This window comes from Typopeltis vanoorti, chromosome 11 (assembly GCF_054136105.1).
Source record: "Typopeltis vanoorti isolate ZY-2024b chromosome 11, IOZ_Tvanoo_1.0, whole genome shotgun sequence".
Lineage (NCBI taxonomy): Eukaryota > Metazoa > Arthropoda > Arachnida > Uropygi > Thelyphonidae > Typopeltis > Typopeltis vanoorti.
This window is the reverse complement of record NC_143559.1, coordinates 82,817,992-82,843,747: the sequence shown is the minus strand read 5'-3', so window position 1 is coordinate 82,843,747 and position 25,756 is coordinate 82,817,992. Positions and strand designations below refer to the sequence as shown.

At 34.8% G+C, this 25,756-nt stretch overlaps 1 protein-coding gene across 2 annotated transcripts in view; it reads left to right on the top strand.

Moving 5' to 3' along the window:
• The first annotated feature begins 4,318 nt into the window (after positions 1-4,318).
• The window catches only part of Pka-R2 (cAMP-dependent protein kinase type II regulatory subunit), a 431,144-nt gene continuing 409,706 nt past the window's right edge, over positions 4,319-25,756 (top strand). Inside the window, exon 1 of one of the 2 annotated variants that reach the window (XM_090400102.1) lies at positions 4,319-4,771. In XM_090400102.1, coding sequence (XP_090256228.1) covers positions 4,540-4,771 — 232 coding nt within the window. In that variant the 5' untranslated portion in view covers positions 4,319-4,539. The remainder of the gene's footprint in view (positions 4,772-25,756) is intronic. The other variant, XM_090400101.1, reaches the window with a different exon arrangement.

Here is a 25,756-nt window from a genome sequence, read left to right as displayed (position 1 = left end):
CACTTCCACCAGTATCAATTATCTATGCCAACGCCATCTACTTCCCACCACCAGTATTTTTTGTCTATAAATTGCGTCTGCCCTGAAGGCTGATTTTTCTGTTCTGAGAAATCCTTCATATATCCTTCTTTTGTAATGACCTAGGATTTCATCCGTCTGTACACAAGGACCGTGCATAAAAGATTTCCAACTGGAGAATGAAAAACCCTGCTACCTCCGTACAATAAACAATGTAAAGGTTATGGAACCACCTAATTCTTAATTTGAGTGCCAAATTTTATTAAAGCCTTTGATGGAAAATAGCATTTTCAGTGGAATTTATAAGTTTACAAATAAAGTTATTTTCCTGTTGGAAAGAAATTATTTACTTATTAGAAGATTTTTTTTTTGTGTGTGTTTGTCATCGTAAAATTGTGTGTCATCGTATGTTTGTCAAAATGAAATGTATTCTTCTTGTTTTGTTTCATGAAAAAATATTGTTTATTATCGACGAAATTATACAGTTCAGTATAATTCAAAATTACTTAAAAATAAAATATATTCTTTTTGTTTTGTTTCATGAAAAAATATTGTTTATTATCGATAAATTCTACAGTTTGATATAATTCAAAATTACTTAGAAATGAAATCCATTCCTTTAATTGCAATTAAAGGAATGGATTTACAATTTTTGGACATTACAATTAAATCCTTTAATTGTAATGTCCAAATATTTAAAGAGACGGAGTAAACACGATAAGCACTGCGAACACTCTACTACTGGCGCAAACTGCATATAAACAACCGTGGAACTGCGCGACGGACAGTGCCGCATTACGCTAATAGCTCGCATCTCACTATGACGTGCATATGCTTGCGCGGGTAGCAATATGACGCTGTGGTAAACACAGTGCTGCTAGCGTCCTTCGCCCTCCTAAGTGCTACAAGATGGATGTTTATTATTTTTTATACAAAATAAGAGAATTGTATAGGATTGTTGATGATAAAATTAAATATTGCAATAAATATAAATAAATTAATAAATATATTTATGTGTCGAGAAAATTTGGGTGTGCTGCAGTTCCGCAGTGCCTATGCACGAGCCATCCCCTGGTAATACTTAAAGTTTGTGATAATTAAGATTCCGCAAGAAAAATGCCTCATAATTCAGTTAAAACAATATATATATATATATATTTCATTTGTAATGACCTAAGATTTAATCCGTCTGTACACAAGGACCATGCATAAAAGCTTTCCAACTGCTGTTTAATTAGTCCCATATGGAGATGGCCAAATATTTCTTTTGAGGAACTGCTTTTGTGGTCTTTGACACACTACTGACAGCTCCTAGAAAAAAACTGACAAATCCTAGAAAACTTCAGGCCTCTCGTCATTGACGAGATTATGTGCATTCATTACAGTTGTTTTCTAAATAATAATTCTAAATAGGATTGTCGATGTTTCATAGTCCCAAATAGTATTTCTTTGTCTGTAAGCGGTGTGACCATGCATTGCAGTTTGCTCACATGTATAATCAAATTGCAGCAACGGAATTTCATGCTTTCATTTTTCCTTACATCTTGTTGAGGAAACTCGAGAATTCTTCTCAAAAAAAGCCGACAGTTGAACAAACGCAGTTAATAGACTGTGACTGGAACTGATTGAAATTAAGGCAGCTAAGGACTGGTATATTCTGTCTGTAACTTGCATTGTTTCTCAGAATATATGTCTGTTTCGTGTGAGTCTAAGTCCTACTTTTATTGGAGGAAACACGCTATATCCACATGAAACAAGCCTACTCCCTTTAGTGGAAAAAGAACTTAAAATGTTCCTTGCATACTGATAAGATTTCTGTCCGGTTATTTCGAATTGAGAAATACATGCTGTATCAACCATTTGATTGCATTACGAAAATGTGTCCAGTTAACAAACATAATTGAGTAATATCATAAACTCTTTACTAAATTTCAGTGATAGTTCATTGCTCATTTACAAGCATGAATTTTTGCTATGCATTTCTAAATTGGTTCCAGGTTGAGCAGTAAAATAAGCAAACAAAACATCGAAGAGAATTTTTGCTCGTCTATCAGTTCTTTGGTTTCAAGAAATTATTGATTATGCACAGACAGCAAATATCTTCAGTTAAAAGACTTGATGGTGAGTGGTATGTGGTAGAACACCAGATTCAACATGATAAAAATAAATTAAGTTTAAAAATGAGTTCATTTCAGGTGTATGACACTCAGTGGTTTTAAACAAATGCTAGGAGAGTTCCTTTAGCTGGTAGTTACAACCGAACTTATAATTGTCTTTCTTCTGCAAACATAGCATCATGGAAGTTAGCGCGAGTTCATACAGATCTGGGATCATCTTTGTATAAAATCCTATTTGTATATAGCAAGGAAAAATTACTAACGATTTTTGAAAATTCTATTTTTAAATATATCCACTTTGTAAAAGTACCATGCTAGTAATTTAAGGTTATACATGAGTCTTATTTGAATTTAAGTTACTACTCAATACACTGTATTTTCTTATATCTATATTGAAACCAAATAATACGTCTGTTTCAGTAAATCTAGACCAGCATGCATTATATTTCTCTGTTGAGTACAACACCTTCTCCATAACGAAGGTTCGAGGAGAGTGCCACATTTGTTCTTGAAAATACCAAGGTCTCAATACAGTTCACGAGAGGAACCTTGACAAGATTTTCAACCGAAAATGACTCAGCCATTTTCATACAGTCATGACAGGGTCTTTCCTCTAGCAAAACAGACCAACTGACAAAAGAGTATTCAGTGATGGACATAAAATATTAGTCTTAGTTGTATCGGTAATTTCAAGCAATGTCCAGAGTACACACAGATGACCAAGTTACTTTTGTACATTATTTTAATCATTTACGGAGCTTCTGTAGTTTAGTTTGAAAGAAAAAACTAGGTTCGAATCCTGTTGAAACGAGAAGAATCTTTGTAAGAGTTTTTCTGACTGAAGATCGATCATAGGGAGGCGGAAATGTATTTCACGGAAACTCGTTTTTTTTTTTCTTCTCTGAAAAACCTGAGCCTAATTCAATATGATAGCAACTGCTTCATTTACTAAACTCTCATTTATTCATTCATTTGATTGATAATATGCCTTTACAGATAAATGTTTATAAGATGAAAGAATTTTATTACAATTCTTTCATCGAAATGTTATTTAGAGTATACTCTAAATAACATTTCGTAGTGGATCACATAAAATACTGTACATTTAGAAATTTCATTTTTGAACTTATTGTAGCGTTGTAAGACCGCCATTCACTTACAAAAGTTGCAAGAGCAGCAGTGGTGGTGTAGTGCTAAAAAGTAAAAAAAAAAGTTGCGTGACTGCTACAGTTTATATCAAATGTTTTATGTTTAAAAATTCAGACCCAGCTCCATGTCTGGAGGAAAAAAAGCAGTATCAGAGAGCCGACTTGATGCACTCTGATCCCACTACAACACTGGTGCATCCTTTGAACTTGGAAATAGTTGACATTCATTCCTTTTATAATGCAAATTAACACAAGAATGCACCTCGGAATCGTGAAGCAGTCACATCAATAGAAATATTTTCTTATATTTATATTTGCTTACTTCCAAGCACAGAATGATTTAGCATTTCATCTTATCAGATGATTTCTGGTTCAGATAATTTTCAGACCAATGAATACACTTTATAATTACTTAGTATATATATGGAATCAATATTTTTATTAAATTATAGTGCCTTGTGGCTATTCAGAAGCAATACTTCAAGTTTTTTTTTTTTTTAATTTAGAAACTGATTATTCTTTTGTTATGTATTTAATATATCTTAACATCACCATATTTATTTTTTTCAGTTGTATTATGCACTTGTTTGCTGTTATACTTTTAAAAATACACAATAATTACAGTATAATTAAATGACCATATGTTTAAGTATGAAGAAGTATGAAGAATAGATAAGATATAAATCATTTACTCATTCTAATAACTGGTAATGAAACATTCCCAGATTATCCATTTAGTTATTATTAAAACCAAATTATTTGCGGTAATTGTAATTTGTATAAGTATCTTAAATTTGTGATCATAATAAATTTGAAACAACAAGAGTATAATAAAAACACACATTTAATCATTTTGTCGTCTTCTCATTTCTGCTTTGTTATCATTTCCTTCTCAGTTTATTTTAAATTGGAAGGAGAGCGTTTACTAGTTTTACCAACGAGGTGGCGCTAGAATCATTGCTCCATGCAAAAAAAGATGGTTTGTATACTTGCAGGCTCATTGCACATGCGCTTGAACGTCAGGAGTAACAGGCGTGGTCAACAGCAAGAATCAGGAGAACGAAGGCGAGAAACAAGATGTAAAAATGGTAGTAAAGTATACAGCAATGGTAAATCTCTGAGCTGGTTGTTCATTCTATTGATCACGTTTCCTCACGCGGATTGTGTCCCTATTAAACCATTGTGAAGAGTAAAGATAGGAAATTTTATTTATTTCATCTTGTGTGAGAAATTTTGTGTGATAAATAGAAGCGAAGATGAATCGGCCAAGGTTTGATGTGCCACCGGAGTTGACCAACTTGCTTCTCGAGTTTACCGTAAGTGTGCTACTGGAGAGGCCGTCGGATATCGTAGATTTTGCGGTCGGTTATTTTACGAAGTTGCGGGAAGAGCGACGACAGAATAGCCGGCCCCAGCCTGCGCCTCAGACGTCGGTGACAAGTGATCAAGATGATGCCATCCTGAGCGATGACGAGGAGCCCATGCCGCGTAAGTTACACTTTTTTGTTGCTAAGACCTGCATGTAATGCATCACGTGGAATCGGATAACGTGTGCCATCTTTGAAGCATCAAATACACGTTATAGTTATAGAAATGTTGTAAGAAATGTATTTTGCGTTTACATTAATTTACTAGATAAAATTTCTAAAGTGGGTAAAATTTTTATTGCAATGTGAAGTGAATGGATGGTACAGGTTAAACTTGCTATTTCAAGATATCAGCATATCACGAGAGATTAAAATGCTGATTGTAAACCTATTTTCATCCACATATCATATTCAAGTATTGTAGTCGTTATTTTATTGATAGATGCGGTTGCTTAAAATTTTTTCATTGCTCCGTATACTATTTTTGCATCATCTTACTTATCTTCGTCTTCAGTTATAAGCAGCATGTGCAGTTTTTTCCCAATAGGTAACACGTTATATCCAATAATAGCTTATTGATAAATCTGCGAGTTTAATTTAGAATAAATAAACTTTATTAATTTCGTTTTGAACTCGTGAACTTTTGTATTGTGGTGACCTTGTAGCTTAAGACAGGTTTTCTAAATGTTGCATGCTGAAGAAAACGGTTCTAAGCTTCTGTTCTCTTTGGTGCGGTCCCGTAACCGATGTTTCAGGTTGTAGAGATTTATTACTAGCTTAATTTTGGATATGGTAATGTTACAAAAGATGCACTTTTACAGCGGTCACCAGTCTTACTCGTTTATCCATTTAAGAATAGACACTATAATGAATCGTGCTGTTATTGGTATAACACGTGTTTGCATTTTTTTGTATCAGAATTTTTAACTTCATTCATAGTAGAGATCCAAAGTTTAATTTTAACGATGTGATTCCATATTGTGATAATGTTACAACTATTAGCTTAATGAAAAACTGGACCGAAATTCATTGGAGCTGTGTCTATACATACACATATACTTCCAGCTCTTTTATGAGCTCAACATAGAAAAAAGAAGGAAAAAAAAAACTTATAGGTTAGTATATGTACATTAAGCTGTGTGCAGTATCATGTCTCAAATCACAGTGACATAAAAGTTGCAAAATTCATAAGATTAGATTATGAATGTTAAGATTAACAGCAGTAGTTTAATTTGTTGTACCCAAGACAGGAGCTAGATATTTTGTAGCTAAAGTAGATATCGCATTTAAAAAAAAATGTAGGGGAAAAAAAGCGATCCTCTTTAGAAAGATGGACGCCTTTTACACGTGGTACCTTAAGACTTTTGCCTCACCAATTGCGCCAACCTGTGTGCACATTTACATGTGGACTTTAAGTCTTCCTATATAGGAAGACCTTGAGTAGGATGAGTTTCCTGTACAAAGACCTTGAAGAATAAATGTCAAAGTACTCCTTACACAGGAAATCGTTTTTACCCAACTATCTCCAAGCCATCACAACATGCAGATGTAGAGTCCAGTGATAGATTTAGGGTCATGTTTAGTATGAATATAAGATATTTGTATAATGTAATGGTTTTATCTTTATAGCAAGTAATATAATGCATGTAAAGTAATATTATTCAGAATTGAAAACATAATAAAATAAGGATATTTAGCATGATTTTATAAATGAAGTTGAGCAGATAAAATGAAGCTCAGTTGCTTATTAATAGGTAGTACACAAGTACATCAATATTACAGAAGCCTGAGATTTTGAAATTATTCTTTTTTGCAGGATTCTGAAGTTGTTGTGCTCTGGACAGTTTTAAGTGGGTTTGATATATATTAAAAATAAATATTTATCTTATAGGGAGGCTAGATTACTTTCCAAAAGACTTTAAGTAACTTCTGATGGAGGATATGTAATTATTATTAAGCATGGATGAATATTTTCAGAATAATAAAAAAAAAAAAAAAAACATTCACTGCTTCTGACTAAACAAACACACATAATAACCACAGTAATAAGTTTTAATAAGTAAATATTTCATCCTAAGTATGTTAGGGCATTGTCAGTACAGTTAATTCAAACAATATTAGGAATACCATACAGTTTGGGTGCATGATTACAATGGAATCCCAATATGCATGCAGTAGCATGTTATAGAATTAAATTAAAATATATATGGAGGAAAAAAAATAGATTACATTAAAAATAAGATAACATATATAAAAAATTATTTTACACAATTTTGTATGACAATTTCCCATTCTTTAGGAATAGCATGTTAGGATGAAATATTTACTTATTGAAACTTATTACTGTGGTTATTACGTTTATTTGTTTGGTCATGAATTTTCCACAGGTTTCATTGTAAAATAAATTAATTGCTTCCATTTATATTTGTTGATTAGAATTGTTAAATGCTGCTTCCCTGATCAGTAAGTCTTTTAGCAGTTGTCATAGCCTGTTGGCTACTGTGTACATAAGCTATGTTCATGATCCTTCATAGACAAGTATGTCCTTTATCATAATCTTATCTATTTAGGTATTAAGAAAACATTATCTGATGTCCACTTACAATACTATTTAATTTATTTACTTATTTATTTTTGTGGTCTTGATTTAGGATCAAAAATTTTTTGGGTACTTCTGTTAGTCATGTTAGCTTCCTAAATGAGAAAAAATGCCTTTAAAATTTTTTTTTTTCAAATTTTACTAAAATATTAAATAATAAATTATCTTAAATTTTTTCTGTTATTTCTTATATGTTTATAAATGTTAATTGTTGTTACAGTTGACTTTGACAAATTATGATAAATGTGCATGCATCTCTTTAAGATAATTATCTCTATCTTTTATTGCAAAACTATAAATTTATAAATAGTTGATAAATTTGGATAGGAAGATAGTTTAAAAATTAAAGTTGCATGCAATCAACCTCTGTTTACAAACCCACTTATTTTCACTAATGAATGACAAAAAAAAAAAAAAAAAGCTTGATAGTATATGCCAGCCTGGTTGGCCAAGTGGTTAGCCTACCTGCTTTCCAACCAGCAGGCTGTGATTTTGATTCCCACCATGGGCATGGCTGTTTGTGATTGTCTTTAGGTGGTGGGTGAATTTCATTGCCCAGTGTGAAAGCATTGCTGAATGCCTAAAGTGGCTTGAAAAAAGTTTCTTGCTTGCTTCTTTCCATTTATATGCAGGGGGAAGGGAAGAGAGTTAAAGAATTGTATATTAAATAGAATATATAATTCTGTTTAATAAAATGATCATTCTTAGCTTTCTGAGAGTCGCAACTCATTGTGGGATAAATAATTTTCAGTTGAAGAGATGCAGATTTCCTCATTTAAAATAGACAAAATGGATAATGTAATCATTTAATGGATATAAAATACTGGCCTGATAGCCTAATTGTTTGGCTGTAATTCTAACCACTATCAGTTCAGTGTCCTGTTCATCATCATCCCAAGATCACTTGCTCCCATTCTCACTATAAGCTCTACCAGTACGATACATCTGTTGAATTTCAAAATGATCATTTGATATTACATTGCCATGTCATTTCATATCCTCCTAATGAGACATTAGGAGGATATCATTTCCTATCCTGCTAATGAGAATTGCATTAGTGACATTTCTGTTAACTTTCCTTATAGAGTGGAGGATGGGGAAGATTAAGAAGCTATCCTGGATGTAGTGTAAGAACATGGTGAAGTGGAAATTTAAGTGGAGTCTGTTGGTTAGTGGAATGCTGCAAGAGAGTGTTATGAATCTAGGAGTGTAAATGAGTTTACAGTTCACAGTATGATGGTTGTTGTATTCTATTCAATGGAAATTTGTTGTTAATAATAATTTATATATAAGTTTAGGGACATTCTGTATAAAAAACCAAATATCAGCCAAGACCATTAACAGCATTCTACTGTAGCATAAACAACAATGTGACTTGTGTGTACATCAGAAATCTGTAATATGGAGCGATGAATTTTGCTGTAATCTTCTGATTAAACTGGTAAGTGCAAATGAAGATATAATGATGCTTAGGAATATCTTGTATCCAAGTGCATCATCCTGAACTTGAAGTTTAGAGGCAGAGGTGTAATGGTCTGGAGCCATTCTCGTAGCATGGCCTTGAATCTCTTAAGTCTAGAGGATGAACACTAATTGATACACAATACTTCTGGATTATGAATTGCTTCTTATACTGTGGCAGTGTATGGAACATATTCATTTCTTTTCAGTGCAGCATTGCACATACCATACTGTAGGTTGTATTGTGACACAGTTTATAAAATGATGTGGAGTTATGTATATAGTCTGTAGTACACAGTCCCACTCTAAACACCTAATATAACAACATCTTTGGGGCAAACTGGAATATTGGATGTGTGTTTGACCAGTGCATCCAATAGTGTTATATGGACTGGTATAAAATTTTCCACTTGGTGGCAGCTATACAAGTAGTCTAGTTGTGAAAGTACTGCACTTGCAAACTTTGTTTGCCTCTATTTAGATAAAGAATTGAACAAGAATATAATTTCTTAGGAAGTATAATTTACATGGACTGGTAGTCATGTTGAAGAAGAAATGGCTTAAAATATCCTATTTTTATTAGCATAGCATGGTGTTGAACATGCCTAGAAGAGTGGAAAATGTAATCTGTTCTTTCTTTTGACTAGATTGAGGTGTGTATATGCACCTCAGTCTCTGCTCTCCTTTTGGCCTTGCATCATTGAGGTATGTGCAATTTAGATTTCTCTGAAATATAGTGCTGTTATCAGTATTTCACAAGATATACATTGAATAGCAGTGAATGAAGTACATAGCTTTGTATGGCCACATACAAGTGACCATACAAGTGGTCATCAATATCGTTCTATCAGTCTTGTATTTACTGTTTTATTGTTCATCCCTGTTTGAATATGATTTAAAAATTAATTTACCATGTGACAATCTGTCAAGTGACTGTACAAAATTCATGAATACCACAATATATCTGTTTACTTTATCAGCTTCTGTAATCCAGCTATGAAATATATCTGGATTACTAAAACAACCATCCTATGTGCTAGCTATCATAAAGAATCAGGGATCCATCCATCCAGTCCTTTGTCATATTTTATTCTAACCAACTTTCCAAACCTTTAGTTATTATTCAAGAAATGTAAATTGGTCCATAATTCTGTAATTTGATATATCAAATTTATTTTATCTTCTTGCTACTCCATTGGTACTTTTTTCTTTTTAATCATAACAGACCCCATGAAAGAGTAGATTATTGCAGCATGTTATTACTGTGGATGAGTTGAGGTTAAATAATTCATAAACTCTACTCTTGAGACCAAATAAAATATTTTTCTCAAGCCACTACTTAGCTGAGTGGTCTTACATGCTAGGAGATGAAAGAGTTCATGACCTACTTATACTAGATTTATAGATTCAGCTTAAAAGACAGAGCAGTTTATACTAGTACTGTTATAAAATTGCTTTTACATTACTTTTATTGCTTGTATAACTACATAAAAGCATTTTTAACACTGTCTGTTAATAGAGCTATGTAGCATGACCTCTTGTGATTTAAAAAAAAAAAAAAAAAAAAATATTCACCAACCCAGTTCAAAAATTTATTCTAGAAATTAGAAATTAAAAATTATAGAAATAAGAAAAAAAACTAATAAAATATCAAGCCCACCTTAAATTTCTATAAAATTAAAACATTTGTTCAACCTCCTCCCATATTCATATCCAGAGTACACCAAATTAAACATACTTGCAACCTTCTATACATAAATTAGATGTGTAGTGAAAATTAGAAAAGAGTAGCTTAAATGCTAACCATTTAATCCACCATGAAAGTGAATCTTTCTGATTATACTCTGGAAACATTCCACGATTGACTGAAAAGGCACATAGTTTTTACATTTAACCAGAACGTAGAAAGAAAATCAAAAGGGGTATGTGAAACTTTTATTTAAACAACCAAATATAAACACAAATGACAACCTTAAGATTTCAAGCATTTGGTTAAAAAAAAAAAAAAAAAAAAATCTGGCCCTAACAGCAACTTACAGATTGCCTGGAGTACCAGTACCAAACTGCAGTAATGCCATACTCAGGTTCATACTACTCTACAAACTAAGATATTTAAGATTATATGGACAGTTGGCTACTTTGGTTTTGATAGGCTTACAAGAGCATGGAAATGTTAACAGGAGAGCTGGATATATATATATATATATATATATATATATATATATATATATTCCCCCCCCCCCCAGCATGTCTGTATAAATTCCTATTTCCACATCAACAGCACTCTAGCTAAGTGCAAATAACTAGATTTCATGCAAGCAATATTAAATAACAACAAAAAAAGTCTTACCTGGTGAAAAGGATTCTAAGCTTGTAAATGGTTACAATAATATTAAAGTGGTAGGACTAATTAAAAGTATTAATAAGAAGACTAAAAAAGTAATTAATTTCTGAATTGAGCTGATGTAATTTACTTTGTTAATATTTATTTATTAATTTTTTAACTGTACGTGGTTCAGGTTAAGCAAGTCAATTGTTAAAAAAGCAGCATACAATAGTTTATACTAATACATTGTTAAAAGTTCTTTTATGTAATTTATATATACACTCCTGTTTGATATGAAGTCAAAGTGTGGAATGCAATTTTAATTTTATTAGTTTTGCAACACAAAAGAATCATTGAGTCCATAAATTCGGTATAATAATGTACTTACCATTTACTCACATTGAAAGAGAGGTCTTTCACTGCTAAACAACATGCGGTTCACAATGGGATTCAAAGCCACAGATGCTATCACTCAGCCACACAGGCCAGCAGATCTTCTGTCAGCAAGAATATAATAGAATGATCAAATCAAGGGTACTATTATTAATTTCCTTAAGAAGAAAGTCAAAATACCATCTAGTTCATTCATTTTCAATCCTTTAGGTTTCTCTGGCATATAATAAATGAAAATTGTGTTGACCTTGATGACAGAATAGGCAAACGGTTTGGAACTATAGTATAAAGTGATGTAATCACTTTTCCAAGATGAAACATTTTAAGAAAATAATCATTGAATAATTTCACTGTCTCCTTTATTGGTTGGTTGGTTTACCAGCTCCATCTGGTAAAGTAATTCTTATGTAATAATTTTTCTTGCTACTAGTCATATTGCTCTTGGCATTACTAGGATGTTTGATCAGGTTCCAAGTAGGCATAGATGCCTACTTGGAAAACTCCATATATATAGTTTTATCTTCTGCTGTATGTATGTGAATGACCAGTTTCCATTCTACATTTACATTCACTAAATATCATGGTGGATGGCTTCCTCTCTTCTGAGTTTTCTGCTGACGTCAGAGTATCCCAGGGTTCTGTATTTTCACTGTCTTCCTCATGTACATAAATTGCCTTTTCTCACTGATCTGAAATCACATTCATCATTTTGCTCATGACTACTCACTGTATGCCTTATCTTCATTTGACGGACCTCAGTCACAAACATTTCAAGCTTTAAGAGCTTCAATACCTATTGCCTTAAACACTGATTGAGATTTTGACATAGACATCCGCTCCACTGAATAATGTCTTCTTGACACCAGTGGAAAATAAGAAACTCTTGTCAATTTTGATTTTTTTAAAATTGTCCTTTTTTTTTTGCAAGAAAGATCTCACTTTCACTTCCCTTTATCTTTGATAATATCTTGATCCCTAGACAAGATTTGCATTCTAGGAATGACATATACACTTCTAGTATTACTTGATGCAAATACATCGTATCTGTAGCCTCCTGAAAAAAATTCACTAAAGATGCTACCCTTCTTACCTGTACAGCTGCAAATCTAAACTTAAAGTACTGTTCTCAGATTTGGGATAGCTAAAAATTTTTGCATCTTTCATGATCTTTCCATCATTCTCCTACTTTACCTCTAAGCTTGTTAAATTGTAAATAGCCTGATCAACATCCAACTTGAAGTTTCTTCCACTACAAGTGGCATTTGTGCATTTTTATGATCGATATTTGTAAGAGGATGCCAAATCAAAAATCTCTTTTATTTTTACCTTTCTAGTTTAAAGTTCTAGTTCACTAAACCACGAAGCATTCATCTGCTGTCTTGCATTGCACCAACTTTGTATCCTCCTCTTTCATTTGATCTAGTTTGTCCAAGGAATACAATCTTTTGAAGGTATCCTCAGCAGTTGAAGAAAAACATTCAGCTTAATTCAGGTGGCTTGCATCAAGATCCCTAGCTTTTTACTCGGCCTATGCTGAAGCATCTAACAGTCATCAGCAAATCTAAGTCTGATTTCATAAAGGTCAAAAGGAAAAAACTTGCTTCTTATCCAAATGGAAGCCATTATCTTCTGGTCCCTTGCTTACGTATTAGATGCATCTTATGCTCACCTGTGCTTCCACCTTTCTCTCTCATCCAGATGACATCACTGTTTCAGCACCCAAAGATAAATCTGATCACCAGGCATTACTCTTCTTGTCCAATCTACATAGATGACCAAGGCAGATCACCTCCTACATTCCAGAATCTGAGCATACATCACAACTGGTGATATGTCATCAGGACCAGGGAGTTTTTGAGTTCTCAAGTTATTCCAGCATCTGAGCATCATATACCTCCTGTGGTTTATAGGCAAAAAGACATCAAAAGAATACTGAATAACTTGGGCACTACTAGAAAAACTAAGAAAAACTCTCTGATCCTGATGACATATCACCAATTGTACTCAAGCATTATGCTCCAAAGCTAACACCTGTCCTGTATTCTCTCTACAACTTTTATACTTAACTGGTACTTATCCCAATCCATCGAAGCAATCATATATCCAGCTGATTCCAAAAAAAAAAGAAAAAAAAGATAGAAGTCTACTACTAAACTGCTGACTAATCGCTATCACCTCAATCCTCTACAGAATAATGACAAAAGCCACCAATAGCTATCGTCTCTACTAGTGATCACCAGTATGGATTATGCCATTATGGAATCTGTCATCCATGGCTGACCTCAGCCTACATCACCCACCACTGGACATGCACCATGGAAAGGTTCAGAGAAACATGCTGTTGCACTTGATATTTCCAGTGCTTTTGATTGCCTCTGGCACTGAGACCTGCTAAATAAACTATCATCCTTTGGTGTCTGTCTGCCGCCTTCTGTAATTGGGTAGCTAGCTTTCTCTCTGGTCATTCACTGCATGTCATGGTGGATATGGCTTCCTCCCTTTAAGCTTTGCCACCAACAGGAGTGCTTCAGGGCTCTCTTCTATCACTTATCCTCTTTTCCTGTATATAAATGACCTACTCTCAGTCACCACTAATTCTATTGACAGCTTTGTTGCTGCCAGTACTCTCTTTTCATCCTATTTATTTGAAACCATGCGATATTCAGATCAGCTTTAAGATTATCTTTAACCATTGTTTTAAACATTAATCTGCATACCATCCTTCATTAACCAGACAATCTGGTTAATGCATGTTTAGGCTTTCTTGCTGGACACATTACTTTTTCCTTCTTCACCTCAGCAGTCAGCACTCCAGAATCCAGCTCACTATGGGAAATGAAAATAACAGCTTGCCTTTTTTTAGATACTCTAAAAAAGGCAGGCTGTTATTTCTTTTCCAAAGCTTCCCTCATAATTGAACTTGCTTTTATTTGCCAAACCTACCTGCCCAGTGGTTACAGTGCCATAAAGATCTACAAATTATCTGTCCCTTCCACCATCTCACATCCCTCTCAACATAGACTACAGTAATGCTATTACTATTTCCTATATCTGAGGCACTTCAGAAAAGAAATATAATTTCTGCACTGTGTTCAAGCCTCATTTGGAGCTAGCTTTCATTCTCTTCTCTCCTAAGGATCCACTTCTTCTCCTCTCTGTTTCAGGTGTTTACAAAGTTCCTTGTTCTTGCAACTTATCATATTATTGTAAGACTGGGAGCTCTGCTAAGTGAATAGAAACAACTATGGTCAATCAGGTCTAGACGACCATGTCTTGGATACCTTGCACTGAATCAAATGGAAGAAAACTATACTCCATCACAGTAAATACACATTTGAAAAGCTCTTTTTAGAATCAGCAGCAGATTAAAAAAAACAAAAAACAGCCTAATCTTAATAAATATGGTTGTGTTAAACTTCCCAAGATTTGAGAAACTTTAATTCTTTGGTCTCCCACAAAAGTAAGGCCAACCAACAGCACCCATAGAGGGTGCCCCTCATAAGATTTTAGTCGTCATATAGTCAAATTTCAGTTTTTCCACTTATTGTTTTTTTGTGTGTTATTGCAATTTGTATTCTTGAAGATGTCTCCTTGGCAGATGAAATGTTAAAACAATTAGACCTGCTGTTTAATAATTTCTCTTTGTGCTCTAGTTATTCCATTAAATTGTATTACGAGAGACAGTTTTGTTAACTTTTGGAGCTAGCTTTCATTGTTAATTGGGCTTTTACCTCCAGCCTCCTGACAGCATTCAAAAAACATAGGCACTCTAGATGCCATTTTACACTCACCCACCTACTTTCCCCATCCATAGAATATTGTTCACATGTTTGGGCTGGTGCTCCTAAAGCCTCTTAAAAAATTCTCACTGCTTCCCAGAGGAGATATGTAGATGATCCCTCATCTACATACTCTTTTACAAACTCATTTCAGTCTTTATCTCACAGATGTGCAATGTTTCAGCACTATGCTTATTCTACAACTGCTTCCTGGGTCACTGCTCCACCGGCAGCCATCGTTCCTCTCCATTTTCTTTCGGCCTATCAAAACTAGCTCTCTGGAGAAGCAGCTATCCAGCATCCCTTTTCAGTGCAAACACACCAAACCTACTTTTCCTCGTTCACTTTTATTCCATCTACTTCTGTCCTCTGGAAAGGCCTCCCTCATGAAGTATTCTCAAACACTACAGTCTGATATGTTCAGAAAAATGTCAAGGAACTTCTTTCTCAGTCTTTTCCTGCATCAAACACACAGCACTGATGTACTTATGGGTTCTTTAACTGCTTATGTATGAGATCAATATAAAAAAAAAAAGTAGATTTGGTTAGAGATTAGGAAGAGAAAAGAAATTGTAGATTATAATATTTATTTGGTCTTTGCAGCTACACTGGGTGTAGATGTTTTCTAATTGATTGTAATTTAATATGCACTGAGAGATTATGGATGCCACTGCAGATAAGACCTATTAGCATATCTATATGAAGATATTTAGTAGAAACATCATTTGGACGATAAATTAAATCTGTTTTTAGGAGAGCCATATTGGCTAGCTTGCTCTCTTCTCAGCATTAATAAGTTTTTAGCAGCCTGCTAAAGTGTCAGTGGTATTCATAAGGTTGACCTCATGGTATTGAAAAACTGTTAACCCTGTACCTGTTCATAGAGTAAAGTCTTTCAGAAGATATATAGCATGAAGTAGAAGAAATGCCATGTTTTCCAGAAGCTGAAACAGCCATAATTGCAATATATTTATTTCAGAAAAGGCTGGAGATTATTAAAAATAACAAACACAATTCCATAATGGTATACTGTGAGTTCTCTTTAATTGTCCTGCTAATTATCCAATTTAAATACATACTGAAAGATCAATAATCATACAGTAACTTCATCCAACTACTATAAGGGAGTTTGTCCAAGGTTTCTCAAATTCAGCTTTCTGTAACTCATAGTTCCCAGATATTAGTGATCCACCACTTTTATTTTACAGAGGTATTCAACGGAGCATGCATTTAAAAATTTGATTTGTAAAATCCATACAAAACTAAAGCATTGTGAAAACTGTTTAAAAAAATTGCTGAGAAAATCAATGCAGTTAGATCAAAATGGAGGGGGGATGGCTGGGAATAGAAATTAAAATACCATAAGACATCTCTACAGGTTGCAACATTTATCTGATTTTGACCAAATTGGAAATATAATTGTTCTGTTTCTTGTGTAGAATTGCATCATACAAGTAAAATGGCAGTAGGCAGAAAGTAAAATACAGCTGATAATGCCAAAGTTATTTAACTAAAGGCTAATTGTTGATTGGCTACTTCATCTAAAAAACGTATTATCTCCTAAGAAAAAGTTCATCTGTAGAAAGAAAAAAAAAAAGCCAAGTACTAAGAAATATAACATGAATGACAGCATGAGCAGAGGATAATAATTATGAGTTTAGTGTTCCAATATGTAAGGTTATGCAGTTTGGGAGTAAAATATTACAAACAATGTATTGCATTGTTGGATCTGGACTCAGCAATTTGATGAAGCCAGGCATTGGTAGGTGATGGTGGACAGGGATTTGAAGTTTAAGAACATATTCAAAAGTGGGCAAAATAGCTCAAAGAGGTTGAATATATCAAAGCCCTCTTTATAAGCCTTTGATACTCGCATCCTACTGTGCACTGATTTTGTTGCTTTCTTGGAGGAAGTGGAGAGGATCCTGAAGTGAATGACTAGTGTTTCGAGTTCCTTTCCTCCTCTGAGGATAGACTGAAGGTTTTGGGGTTAATGAAATTCAGTTGATAGGCAGAAAAGAGAGAGGATGTGATAGAAACATATGTTATTAAATGTTTTATAAAGTGTATGCTGAAGAAATATACCAGTATGTGACAGGTTGGGTGAGAACAAGGTGTTCACAGTTATGCAAGGATGTGAGGACTAGTTTTTTTTGTTTGGAGAATGGCAAATATGGAATGGAATGGATGTTGCAAGAAGTTGCTGTGGGTGTTTTGTTAATGAGTGAGTTTAAAAGGAGTGATGATAGGTATTATGCAAATACATTACCAACGAGTCTTTACACACAAAGATTTCTGTATAATAATAATTAGCTTCCTGAGATTGTTTTAATTGAAAGTTATAAAAGAAATATATTATGAAAGTTAAAGAAGAAAATGCTAAATATGGCCTTAAACTTAACCTCAAAAGTTATGGCAACATGTGAACTTAATGATTTTTAAGTAAATGGGGGAGAAAATGGAAGCAGTTAACAATTTTGTGCTCCTAGGATCCCAAATTGATAAAGATGAGTATTGTACTGAAGAAATTAGGAGAAGATTATTACTCGGAAAGAAAGCAATGACAAATTTAAGCAAGATCTTAAAGATATTAGTCTTGCAACAAAAATCAGAATAGTTAAAGCAATGGTATTCCCTGTGGTACTGTATGGATGTGAAGAGATGCTTACTAAGAATACCATGGACTGCAAAGCAAACCAATAAATCAGTGATAGACAGAATAAAGCCATGCTCCCTCGAAGCTATGATCATCAAGCAAAAATTGTCATACTTTGGACATATTATGTGAGCAAATGACAGTCTGGAGAAGATGATGATGTTTGCTAAAGTTGATGGAAGCGGGAAAAGAGGAAGACCAAGAATTAGATGGGTGGATGGAGTTAAAGAAAGAACTGGAATGTACCTCTAAATTCTGAAAGATATAGCTAGGGACAGATCTGAATGGAGAGCGTATGTTCATAAAATCACCAGGAGTCGAAAACGACTCCATGGAACATAACACACATGCACACACGGATGAATGTGTTCTCCATTTGGCCACGTGATGACTGGGATACATTAGAAATGTTTTTAACATACCTTGATAACCACCCATCGAATGATCTGTTTCACCATAGAAAAGGAAAGCAATAGTTGTGTGCACCCTTCCTTGACATGCAAGTCACCCTTCCTTAACATGATGGATCATTTTCTGTCTCTACAGAAAGCCTCACACTGGGAGGTGCATACATCACCTGTCACATCACCATTCCATCCAGCAACATGCCGTTATCTAAACCTTAGCTAACGAGCTAGAACCATTTGCTCAGACCACACTAGAATATCCACAGAAATCGGTCGCATTCACAACACATTTTTAGCCAGTGGTTTCCCCCTTAACAAAATCAACAGAACACTGCTCTCCCCCCAAATGCAGAACACAAATCAACTGCTATTCCCTACATCTGATCACTTCAGAAAAAAATCTCACAATTATTTAGAAGATATATGGCTTGAAGACAGTCTGTATGTCATGAAAAATTAGTTACCCTTATTCACTCCCAGAAAGATCCTCTCTATCATCAAGACCATCCTGGAGTCTACAGCATCCCTTGCTCCTGAGCTTTCTTGTTTTGGACAAACAAGAAAGCTTACAGGAGCAAGAAGAAACTGTTCATTATCTGCACTACAGCTGCTCTGGAGTAGCCAACCATACCGTGGATATACGAATTACCAAATCCTATGGGAAAAAATCTACCTGTTTTACAGGTACAAATTGGAGAGATTATTCCTAGAATCTGCTACAGCATTACAGCATTCATCAAATCTGAGTAAATTTGGCTGCCTCACTTGACCTAAAATATGGGACACTGTTATTTTTAAGACCTATGATGAGTTTTCATCATCTCTACTCATAGAAGGTGCCAGTTAGGAAATCTAGGATCCTGCCTTTCATACTCTGTATTTGGTCAGTCAGTGTCTGGTGAAATGAATTCTTTCTGCTAGTGTGCCTGGTGCACTTGCTTAATTATATTCTGTATCTACAAAGATGCCTTGATAACCACATCAAAATATTTTCATTGTAGTTTATTAGCTAAAATTTAGTTAGTAATTATTATCTCTAGACATGTTTTCTCCATTAAACTTCAACATGAGTGATAACACATCCAAGTGTCCATACCAGATTACTGTGGTATAATATCACAACTGTATTGGATAGATGAGTACATATACACTAATATTCTTGATTTCTCAGAGATGCTTAATAAATACCACATCATAAATTGGTGATGAATTGAGTGGAAAATGATAGTAAAACAGTGTCTTGAATGTGGGAATGGTTGGTTAATACACAGCCTGCAACTGAATTAGAAACCTTTATGCAGATGTACGTAAACATCACTTATGCAGCATATATGCAAAATACTTGGTCGCGTGTTCTAGACAATTATTTAAGGATGCTGCTGGTCAGTAATTGTCAATAGTGTTGATCACAATGGGAAAAACAAATGATATTTTAGTGTTTGATAAAGGGCTTATTATGGATCCCCCATCTGGCTGGAGCTACAAGTTTGAATACAGCAGAGTTGACTGGTTTCTCAAAAGGTGAGATATCTGGGTGTTTATTAGAAATGGAAAAATAACCCACATTGCTTGTCTAAGAGGTGTAACTGTAGTTCTAAGAGAGTCTGTTAGGAACGAGATCAGTGTCGTCTAAGAAGGCTTGTACAAACAAACAGAACTTCCAGTGTGTAGCAAGTTATTGAAGCATTTAATTAAAGCTGTTACACTATTAAACGTTTCTGATTCAGTAGCACGAAGTAACTGTGTATGGGGTAATATGTCTCTCAAAGCAGGAGAGAGCAGTGACAAGTACATTATTACTGTTGTTTAATTTATATGTTGAGAAAATATAGTTTTGAAAATATTGGTTTGAAAAAAGACATTCACTGGTTGCAGACAGTACAAAATTGGAGAGGATGAATTGTTTGTGTGTTTAGTTAATGTAATGTGCTTATTGGTTTTGACATAAGTCTATTATTTGCATGTCTCCTTGTTATAAATATTTAAAAAAAAACATTCTTGTGATTCCATTATTACTATTCTTATTACTATTATTACGGGCAACTCCAGGGAGTCATTAGACTCATCGAGGGAGGCCCCAAATCATATTCATCACAACTATTTGACATTCATACAGTACCTATCATACCTCGCCTTAAACTCATTCACTGTCACAGCATCCACCACAGACTCAGGGAGCGCATTCCACTCATTCACTACTCTAAAAGTAAAGAACCCAGCTCTAACACCTTTACTAACCACACTTTTGCCCAGTTTCCATGGATGTCCCCTAGTCCTCCCACAACCAGCCCTGTTCTCAAAAATATCTTCTGAATTAATTTTATAGAAACCCTTCAGTAATTTGAATGTCTCAATCATATCTCCCCTCCTCCGCCTATCAACCAATTTTTGCAACCCACAAATCCTCAACCTGTTCTCATACGGTTCATTCCACAGACCTGCTGTCATCTTGGTCACTCGCCTCTGGATCCTCTCCACCTCCTCCCCATCAAGAAGAAACCTAGGTGACCAAATCTGAGCACAGTAGTCTAGATGCGGTCTTATCAAGGCTCGATACAGAGGAACAATAACCTGCTTGTCTCTGCTTGTCAACGTATTCTTCAGCAACCAAGTGATTTGATGAGCTGATTTGGCCACTTTTGCAATGTGTCCCCTAAATTTCAATTCCTTATCTACCAACACTCCTAAATCTCGTGCCTCATCAATTTCCTGGAGCACGGTTCCACCAATGCTGTAAACTGCCTCCAATCTTTTCACCCCAAAATGCATAACCTTACATTTTGCCACATTAAACTGACATCCATTCTCCTTAGCCCAGACCTCCAATCTATCCAAATCATCCTGCAAAAATTTGACGTCATCTGCATTCACTATTGCCCTACCCAACTTCGCATCATCCGCAAACAAATGAACTGTTCCTCTCAGATCCTTTCCTATATCATTTATGAACAAATTAAACAGCAGTGGTCCAAGAACAGATCCTTGTGGCACACCACTAGTCACAGGCCGTCTTGTGGACTCTACTCCTGAGTAAACCACTCTCTGATATCTCTCCGTCAACCACCCTCCTATCCATCTCACCAACCCTATGTCTATCCCCATATGCCCCAATTTACTGATTAGAATTCCATGTGGTATCCTGCCAAAGGCCTTGGCAAGGTCCAGTAGAATCACCGTAAACCCATTACCCTTATCCAGTTCAGCCGTCACTGTGTTATAATATGTGAGCAAGTTACTGAGGCATGACCTACCCTTCACAAAACCATGCTGTCCCCGATACAGTATCCCATTTTCTTCTATCCAATCTTGTATTTTCCTCTTGACTATTTTCTCTAAGACCTTGATAATGATTCCTGTTATGCTGATTGGCCGGTAATTTTCAACAGCAGCCTTGGAACCACCTTTGTGCAGTGGAACTATTTTCCCCTCTTTCCACCCCCTTGGGACTGACCCAGTCCTCAGGCTCAAATTAAACAAAATGGTCAAGGGCACTGACAATTCTTTGGCCGCTTCACGTACGACACGAGCTGGTATACCATCCAATCCCACAGATGTATTGACATTGAGGTTCTATAATAGACTAGTTACCTCTACTTCATTCATCACAATTCCAGTATAAGCTGTTGGTTCTTCCATTCCTGCAAAGTCACCACCTAGGTGATATACTCTTGCAAAGTGCTCGCTCAGTAATTCCACAATATCAACTGATTCAGTTACCTCCCTACCCTCAGCATTTTTTAAGATCATTCTACCATGAGCATTTTTCCTTTTACTTGCAACATATTGAAAAGACTGTTTGGGATTCTCTTTAGCCTGCGTGGCCAATTTCCTTTTGTAATCTGCTTTTGCTTTTCTTACCACCCTTGTTACCATCCTGGCCTGAGCTTTATACTGTTCCTGCGCCTGATGGTCACCCTTCTCCTTAAAATTCCTCCATTATCTGTCATATCTTACCTTAAATTTGTCTGATGTTTGTGCATTCACCATCTTTTCTTTCTGGTAATGTATTTTATTTCTTTTTGTTAATTAGCCAATCTCATACGGAGGTAGCAGGGTTTTTACTCCCGGAAACTCTGGAGAAAAAACCTGCTACAAAAAATACTAGTTGTGGTGGACGGTAGATGGCGTTGATGGAGATGATTGGCAGTGGAAGTTCGGTGTAGTGGTGGTGACAGTTGTATAGTGGGTGTCCTCCTGCAATGGGTCTTCAGAATCCTTTGCGGTGTCACGAATAATAATAATAATTTCTTTTTGTGCCACTTTATTTTCATCTCTATACAAAAAATTTGCTCCTCTCACTTCATTTTGCTTGCAACACCTTTATGCAAGTTAGATGTCTTCTCATTTTATTACTACCTATTATATTTGAAAAACCTGTCTTGCCAGTTTATAAATTTCTGGGATATCACATATATTCCTCCTATTTTCCAAGTTCTGCAATTTATGTTCTTTCAGTCTCTTCTCATAGCCAAACATTTCATATTTCTGATAAAATCTTATTTGCTTCACTTTAAATCTTCTTTAATATTTTATTTATTTGTCACTCCTAAAATTATTTCATCAGATCTCTACAGATTTCCTAATTCCTGATCAAAGCACAACTGTATAAAGCATTGATCAGCAGGGAGGACTGCAGCATAAGAGCCTACCTGGTGACCTGAGAGACTTTTTTGAGGCAGATCCTTCAGCTCTTGATTGACTATCTGAACTTGACTTAAAATTTTAGACTTTTATTTATTTTATTTTATTTTTTTTACCTGATCTTTGTATTATGTGCATTACTTGTATCATTTTTATTGTCTGCACAAATATGTATTTATATATTTTGATGTCATGTGTCTTTATTATGCCATACGCTAAATAAAATAAAGCTTCCATATACTGTGGCAACTCTTAAATTTCATTCTCCTATTCACCATCACCTAACACTGCCCTTTATCCAAGTGTACACTTGGATAAAGGATGAAACCAAGAATATAATTTCTTGGCATCTTTAATTTATAGTATAAACAAGTGGAAAAACTTTTCAAAATCTATCTCTAATCCAGAGTATTTTATTTAGTAATAAGGTGAGACACCTTTTGGCTACTTGTATATGGAAATATGACTTCTACATTACTTCTGGATCTGGTTCCCATTGATAAGACCTCAATAAAGGTCAAATCTGGTCTGAGTAGTGGTCCTTCCCATAATGCATAGCATTATATACATGTCTGTAAGGATATGTGCATTGCATTATGAGATATGAGATACTAAAGCAATTGATGTGAAGTTCATTAGCCTCTAAGTACAAGTAACCCAGTTGGGAAGTTACTTCATGTGCAAACTTTGTTTACTTGCACTTGGATAAAGGATTAAACCAAGAATATAATTTCTTGGCATCTTTAATTTATAGCATAGCCAAGTCTTTTCCTTCAGTCTGGCCTGTTCAAATACTCTTGAGGCACAAATCCATAACAGAAATTCTCCACTGCTCTTTCTAACTTTACATCATCTTTAAACAACTGAATACATCTCTTGAAACAATGGATGATATCATTGAACACAAACAAAAGCTAACTTCATTTGTAAATCCCTATAAAAGTTTTTTGCCTATTGAATGGGATTCAAACCCACGTCTTTCTAGCCTAAGGGTATCATCATATTGACTGAACTATGGAGATCTCATATGTATCATCAGTATATGAATTAAGTAACAGATAGCCCTCACAACACTGTTGCTCCCGTTTATGATACCACCACTCTTTAACACAACTAGTTGACATTTGCCACTTCTTTTTCTTCTTCTTGGTTTCCCATATTAGGCAATTATTTGCCTATAATATTTTCAAGGGTTTAAAAAGTCTTCTGCCCATCTCCTCCTGGGTCTTCCTCTTGATCTGTGTCTCTTTGGTTTATGTTTCCAAGCAATATTTGCAATCTGACCTCATTCATTCATTCTTTCTATGTGGTTTTTCCAGTTCTTTCTATAGTTTGTGATGTCTTCTGTATGTTAATTTTGGATAACTGTTTTCTTATTTCTTATTTTGTCTGTTCTTTTATAGCCTGTGAGCAGTCTTAGGAACTTCATTTCTGCAGCTTCCACTTGTCTTTTATTTTGTTCTACCCAAGTCCACGTTTCACTGCCATATTTCAAAATTGGTTAGGCTATTATTTTATATAGTTTATTTGGGTTGTTTTAGACATCTGTTTACTGAAGTGTCTATTCAAAGCAGGGGCGAATTCTCCAAGTTCGTTAATTGAGAAAGAAGTAATATTTATTTGTTAATAAATGCATGCATTTATAAGCATTCCATTTAGGCTTTTATTTTTGTAGACTGAAGACGTCTTAAGCTTGCGCGGCAATAATTCAGCTTTGTGTTGTGTATCGAAGGCCGATGCTTGCTCGGCTAGTCAAAGCTACCTTGGTTTGCTTGGTTGTAGGAGCTTCCAGGTCCTTGCAACAGCACTATGATTTCATGCATGCACATAGCCATTTCACGTCATCTCATTCTGTTGTTTAAACAAAAGCCATACGCAGTCACATAGCTCTAGCCAGCCTTTACAAGTATGCATGTTGCTTGGGAAAATTAAGTTACAACCAATTTTTTATGACGATGCTTTGACCAGTTTATAAAGAAGAACTGTAGTGTAGAATTTGTATTCAAGTAGCTAAATTGAAAAAGATAGAATATCATTTGTAAAATAAATGTTGCATTTGTATGATTAAATGCACATAAATTTCTAAATATATAGTTTTGGTCAGTAATTCATTATTCTGCTAATCAGACTTCAATCACACCTCTCACTCCCTGAATGATAACAAGAGCAAGCATGAATTTCAAGACTAGCATTCGTCCCTGATTCAAAGTTCCAATGACTGCTAGGAATTTTTGCTTTTTGTATGCAATGTCAATTTCTCCATTGGGACTTATGTAATTTCCTAGATATTTAAATTTGTTCACTTGTTCTATTGCTTTGTTGTGGATGACTAGTTTGCATCTTTTAATTTCTTTACCTTGAAATACTATTGATTTCATTTTATTTATTGAGATTTTCATGTCATACACTGTTTTATTGTTTTGTTCAATACATATGGATTTTTCTGTAATTGGTCTTCATTTTCAGCAAAAATAACTTGATTGTCAGCATACAAAAGACTGGTTAATTCTTTATTTCCTATTAACCACATTCTCAACACTTTCTCAGCCAATGGCTACCCCCCCCAAAAAAAATCCAAAAAATATTGAAACCAATAAACCACAATCCCCCCCCCCCCTCACAACAAGGATTACTCTAAATCCATCACCATACCCTACATCCGAGGCACCTCGGAAAAAATTACAAAAACCCTAAAAAAACATGACTTAACGTCTTGTTACAGACCATATAAAAAATTGGTATCCCTTATCCGCTCTACTAAAGACCAACCTCCCCCCCCCCTAGACCTACCTGGTGTATAGCAGGTCCCTTGCAGTTGTAAGCTGTCCTACTTTGGCCAAACAG